The sequence below is a fragment of the Strongylocentrotus purpuratus genome, unplaced genomic scaffold (assembly GCF_000002235.5).
Source record: "Strongylocentrotus purpuratus isolate Spur 01 unplaced genomic scaffold, Spur_5.0 spur5_scaffold_11, whole genome shotgun sequence".
Taxonomy (NCBI): domain Eukaryota; kingdom Metazoa; phylum Echinodermata; class Echinoidea; order Camarodonta; family Strongylocentrotidae; genus Strongylocentrotus; species Strongylocentrotus purpuratus.
In genome coordinates, this window is record NW_022145596.1 from 26321828 (window position 1) to 26328798 (window position 6971).

Sequence of the window (6971 nt, forward strand, 5' to 3'; positions counted from 1 at the left end):
TATTTTCTACGAGACATAGAAATGGGCTCTGGTGTATAAAACTTCACAAATCTCATGCACTGTCGACAAGCGCTAAAACTACATGCACATCAAACTCTTTTGAAAGCCAGTACTGAATTTGCTGCTGGTAATAAAATGGATAAATCTGTCAGTGATTTTGTGTTTGAAATGAATACTCTAGATATGTTTAATCTTTCTCTTTGATTGACATGAACAGTTCGAGTTGCATGACATACATCTAACTTTACACACACTCTTTCCACTTGACAAAACACATGAAGTACTTTTGAGACAGTCAAACTTTTCCTCAACAAATGCATAAAATAATGAATTCTGGCAACATGTACAACTACATGTATACAAATGCTGAAAAAAGTTTCATTGACATGATTACATACATCCTTCACTTTTATTTTACTCCAATGAATTCATATTTGGTCCATAGAGAACTTGCTCATATAGGCAAAACTAAATGTTCTAAATGCAAGTCAAGAAAGATGCATTCTTGATACACAATTGGTCACCACGTAATAGGATGAAATATAAGTCACAGCATTGACAGAGTCACTCTGATGATAATCCTTATTCCTATGAAATGTTAATATTTGTGTTGCCCCTTATTGTTTTTCAATGCTCTGTATAGTATATGTAACATGTAATCACGGTCATTGATGTTCATTACTCTTTTAATGACTATTGCACTAGTCATATTCATGCATGATGTATGACTAATTGCATACCGCTCTCCAACCAGCCCTCTGCTCATCAAGAGACAGGGTTCAATTTCAAAGAAAATACATGAACTCGGTATACAATTATTACAAAGACAAGAAAAAAGTTGTGTCAGCCTGACTCAGACTGTTGAATAAGAAAAGCATTGGTTAGATTGGGATGTCGTACCATGGTGATTGCTCAGGACTCAGTCACAGCAGTAAGTAGAAGCTAATTGAAGCCTTGTAGGAGCTTAAACAATGTGTAACAGCAGGTATTGCCACTTATTATAAAAGAATATTTTTGAAAAATTAACTCAAAGGTCATGCTAATAGAATAGCATACTCTAGTCCTAAGGCCCTATCACATTTGTAGGTGGAACAAATGAGCCCACTACATTTTAAAATCAAACAGGACAATACTTGAAGTTTTTGATACCCTGCCGTTACAGGCATGTAGCAATCTGATGAAACTCTAAAATGACTTTATTAGACAAGAAATTATAAACCAGCATTTGGCTACGTGTATGTATTCTTACGGTCTCATTTTACAATGGAACACGCAAAATCACAACTAGAATGATAATTCAAGCATGTGAATACATTGAGAAATGAATGCATCATGAGGGGGGGGGGGGGGGGGGGGGGGGTGGTAACAATCAATTACAAAATTACACCCAGAATAACATGATTAAAATGAATACCACTACATGATGTGTCATAAAAAAATTGAAAGCATATAGTCACATGCCTCTGTGCACATATACATGTATGCAGTAAAAATCAAGAGATATATCTGTCACTACCTATGCCACTAGTACCCTTTTCACATCTACCAAATATTGCTTAACCCCGGGAAATAGGTGGGGCTAAGGGGGCTCTTAGCCCCACCAATTCCTTCCTTAGCCCCACCAATTACCCGGGGTAATTTTAGCCGGCTTTCTGTTCACATTACGTTTTGCCAAAGTGGGCTAACCCCACAAATAGTACGGGACTATCTGCCCTGCAAAATAGCAGGGTTAGCCGGGCAATTGCGGGGTTAGCCGGGCAATTGTGGTGCTAAGCTGCGTAGTGTGAATCCGAACCGGGCTAAGAGAAGCGGGGCTAAGCAACAGCCAATCACAGACAGCGTGGTCGTGTGGTCGTGAATTTGCATTTATCGCGCGCTATGCATGCAGTTCACGTTACGCATGCATGCAGTTCACGTTACGCATGCATGCTCTCTGTATTGACGTTTAGTCTTTTACGAGGCAGAGGTCATTATGAAAAAATCATTTAGTCGAAAGGCGCATGCGCGGTAGCAAAAGCATTAATATTCATGAGCTATCGAATAGTCCGGGGCTAAGGCGAACGTAGTGTGAATCGCGTGAAATTTCTTAACCCCGGCTAAGCACATAGTCCGGGGTTAAGAAAATAGATGTGAACAGCAAAAAAAATAGTATGGGGTTAAGGATAGTATGGGGTTAAGGATAGTCCGGGGTAAGAAAAATAGATGTGAAAAGGGTATATGAGTGGCATGTCCGTCATTGCTTATCATTGCTAAGCATATCTTATCACTTATCTCCATACTTGTTATTGCCAGCCTGGCATCATGACATGCCTGTGTAATTGTTATGAAGAATGGCATTATCATTCTTCATCAGCAAACCAACAACCTTCTTCTCAAATTTGTCGCGTACACTTCCAAACTCCATCACGCTCTTAGGTTTCTCAGCAAACCAGAAGCGATCAAATTCAGTGAACACTTGACCTGTATATAATAGAGAAAACAATTGAGTCAGTATCAACACTTTTAATAAACCACATCCTAATATTATCTTGTCATTTGGATAAACAGTAATTCATTACATGTGTCATTTTGCTTCTGAATTGACAAAATATATAAATCTGAAAGGAAAGTGTCAATATGAACGCTTAGATCCTGATTATCAATAGTACAAATCGTTGTGTTTCGAAAACAACTGTTTAGAACTGATCATAATTGATCATGCAATTCTAATCATTCAGATTAACCACCATATACTGAAGATGAACATCTCCTTGAAGTGAGGGGATGACGATGTGACACCTTTCTTCAATCAATGTATATTTTTGAGCCTTGTCTGGAAATAAAAAATCTGAGGACATTTTTTCCCTTGAACAATTTGTTCAAGATACAAAGTGTCCCCATGCTCCAACAGTAAATCTTAAAAATCTATGGACGTGTTCGTATTATCAGTCAACTTTATATAAATTTGGTCCAATATAAACATTTCCTTTATAATTTTCTAGGAGCAACACCCCTCTTTGAATATCAGAAATGGAGAAGGTTGCTTAAAATACATCCCACGGATTCTCCTGTGATCTTATAGTAGAAATAATCCCTGTGTGGTCCATTCAGCAAAATTTAGTCCTACATCACTCCCCACCCCCCTTAATGTTTAGCCACATATATGATATGAGGTGAATGATACTTACAATATATCCTATGAAAATGGTATATAGCTGGTTCTCCTGTAATGGTATAGTAGAAATGTTCCCTGAGCAGTCCATCTTTGAGTAGATCGTACACCAGACTGGTCAAGTTGATACCGACTATAGCATACGAGTACCTGATTATACAGAGATAGAAATACAAATTCATTATCATGGGAGTGTCGTGGTCGAGTGGTTTAAGGCGCTTGACTGGAGATGCGAAGGTCAAGGGTTCGAATCCCGACACGGCACTAATATCCTTTGGCAAGATATTAACCTGCACTTGCTACTCTCAACCCAGGTGTCAAATGAGTAACTGGTAGGATTGGCCGTCATTGTTGGTCAAACAGTTTTTTGAGCGTCAAGTAACGCCTGGCTGGAATACTCCCAGGGAATGCAGTAATGTGCATTTCATCATCTCATCTTTTATCATTGTTTTGAGGGAGAGGCGAGAATACAAAATGTAGTTATACTGTTGAGTGTTTGTAATCTTACCATAGCGTAGGATGCTGTGAGTGAATCATTGTTTGTCTTGCTTCTCCATTGTAGTTCTCAGCAAAAACCTGCACATGCAAGATAGAATCAATACACGTTTGAAATTATCTTACACTTTTTACAACTCTTACAAGTTGGACAATTTGAAGCAAATGGGTACATATACATCAGTATGAGTATGAGAGAGACAGTATACCAGTAAATATATTTGAGAGCTGTCAATATAATCGTTTTTAATGACATCATTAAGCATGAATAAATAAAAGATACAAAAAATGTATTTCAGGAATTGAAAGCATACAGTTCATGATAGTGATTTCAGGAGTTTTTTCAACAAGCTTGCAGGATGACAACTTCCCCCCAAGCATGGATACCTTAGAGCCCCACTGCACTACTTATAGCTACTTGCGCCCTCTATATAGCAAACAATGTCTAATCAGTGACCAATCTGTACACAAGTTGTAATCTAATCATCGAGGAAACCACATGACTCAATGTTTCCTCCTTCCTTCCTCTTAAGGAAGATTGCTCACATGCTATATGCTTCTTCTAGCTCAACAAACATGGCAGTCATTGTTTAACAAACGTAAGAGGTACATTTAAGTATTTGTACCACTAAATATTCCTGAAGTAGAGATGTAAGTGAAAATTGAAAATAAAGAGAACATTTTGTGACACTTACACTAAGTTGTCCAGTCCAAGGATTCCTTTAATATGATAAGGGAGAGAAAGAAACATGAATAGGAAAATTCCACTTAGACATCATACCCTAAACATTAGATGACATTGACACTAATGACCTGTTACCTCAAATTTATGACAGTGATGTGTGCCAGGGAGAAGGGTATACACATGAATTCTAGTCAAACTCTTCAATTATCTTGGCTTTAAAGGGTAAACAAAAGAAAAAAAGATATGTAATCACAGAGAGGACATAACCATGAGTATCCGTTACATTTGAAGTTTGTTTACCATTATTGTGAAATATTCAAACTCCCAATATCTCTTCATATAAGTACTATTTCAAGTTGATATTTAATCATATAAACAGATAAAAACATTTCTCAGTGACTGGTCTCTTTGAACTAAAATATCTTACATGCTGATAATACTTACCCATCCCTCTGAAGTCTGTTGCTGGGTCATCGCCTTGGAAACCGAGTTCTCCCCATTGCTTTGTGATGCGTTGATCCAATTTGGTGTTTGGCATCATCAGATCCCACAACTAAAAAAAAACAAATGACATAGTATATGAATTTGTGTTGGCAAGGGCTAAAATATTCAATGAAGTTTGATTTAACCAATCATCCTCATTTGGAGTCAGCACACTTCTGTTTGCAAGCATCTGTATGTGTAGTAACAGTAAGAGCCATGACGTTTGCCTCTGACCGGTCCCTCTCTGTGAATGTGTCATACAGCATGTCATAGCTCAGTAGATGGTCCAGGGGCCCTAGCTGCCAGCACTCAACGTTTGTTGCAATGTCATTTCACCTTGTAAAATCTTGATGGAGAGATGCTTACGAGGGGAAACCATTCAGATGCTAATTTTGTTTAAAGATAAAGACCAGTTATGTCATGTGATTGCATTGTGAAAGAAACGTTATGGAATCGATCAGAAAAGGTTGATCATCTAGCATATAAGTATTGGTGTGTACTGCAAGGTTCTGGAATCATCAAAATGATAAGAAATGTATATGGGACTACGCACACATGCGCGCACGTGCGTTTATCTCTCAGATACCAATAGATAAACTAATTTACCAAATATATCAATGAGTAGGCGGTTTCCTGGCAAAAATTTTATCATCATGTATTAGTCAAAACATATTCTTTCACATGATTGGTAATAAGAGCTTCCATTTCATTTTTTAAAATTGGGGCGTTTCCAATACTGGTCTTTACCTTTAATCAATCAGATTTTCCTTAAACTTTCACTGATCTTTTCCACCTTTGTCAAGACAAAACAAAAAGCATTTTCATTGGGTGGACATGCATCCCCTTACCTTTTGCAGGGACTTTTCATGGCTCTCGTTGGCAGAGGAGTACTTCTCTTTCTTTAGAGCCTCAATATCTCTCACTAGAGAACTGTATCCACTGATCTGTCTCAATGATGCCTTCAGAGTTGATGAGAATCTGAGATGAGAAGAGCATGAAAGGAGCCTTGATTATTCCATTCTGAACTCAATATGGGTAGTTCTCTCTCTGGGCCAACAAACTTGATAAACACGATAGTTCATTGACATGCTACGGTCATCATTCAATAATTATTTATACAGGTCCTGTCCCCTATCATTCCCCCCCCCCCCCCATCTTTATACTTTTGAAACACTACGTTCATGTTGTTTTTTTGTAAGCCACAAATATGTTTTAATAATTGAAATTTCTCCCTGAAAACATTACATTATATAAAAGTTATTGTCCTATGGCGGACTAATGAATATTAATAAGTCAGAATGAATCAGGAGAGCTTGGGTAATTGTTTCTAGTTCATCGTGACTGTGCCATGGACCAGTGATGGCCTGGTGGTAGAGTCGCTGCCCGGCCAGCAGTAGATGCAGGTTTAAGTCCTGCTGGTTCCAAGATTTTTTCTGACTTGTTTTTCAATACAGATCGATCAATCGATTATATTTACTGGGTGTAAGCCACAAATATGTTAAAATACATTCATGTTGATAAACACCAACAGATGTCTGCTCTCTCTTGAACCCTGAACACCCCAGTATGGTACAACAATACTCTGTAAAGAGGGATGTACTCAAATGGAAGAAGAAGACCCCGTCCCCTTCTCTCTTTTTATCTATTTCTCTTTCTCTCTGGCAACAAATCAATTGTTCTTGGCTTTAGTTTATCTGTATAGAGGGTTAAGTACCGTATAGCATTTGATCCGAGGTTAGGGTGGGCATTTAGTGTACGAAATCGACCATTGCATTTGTTGCTGGAGGCCTGGAGCATGTGCCTATCTGTCTCTCTCTACCTCTCTACTTTTATGGCACAAATTCTACTGTCAACTTTAGCTTTAACCGGCTCTTGGTCTGACTTAAACAACTGGCACTGGGTCCCAGTCTAAGTTCTATTGTATAGGTCGATTTAACAAAAGCAATTTAAACAGAGGTCTCGTTTGCATTTCTACTAAATGCGAATGAGTCAGACTTCCCAGTTTCAAAAATTTCTTTTTTTTTCCTTTTGATGCCATTGAATTTTTTGTATGGGGGGGGGGGGGGGGTGGGGGGGGGGGGGGGGGGGGGGGGGGGGGGGGGACATCCCCTCGGGAGCCATTTTATGAGAATTATTTCTTTTGCGGGGGGGGGGGGG

General features: G+C 38.6%; 1 protein-coding gene across 1 annotated transcript; it reads right to left on the minus strand.

The window, feature by feature from the left end:
• Positions 1-2222: 2222 nt before the first annotated feature.
• On the minus strand, positions 2223-5824 carry LOC115922124 (ELMO domain-containing protein 2-like; the record flags this gene model as incomplete). Its single annotated transcript, XM_030980211.1, has 6 exons — positions 2223-2460; positions 3168-3301; positions 3660-3727; positions 4344-4366; positions 4776-4884; positions 5663-5824. Coding segments are annotated over 6 exons (657 nt in total), but the record flags the coding sequence as incomplete, so codon positions are not given.
• Between the last annotated feature and the right edge of the window lie 1147 nt (positions 5825-6971).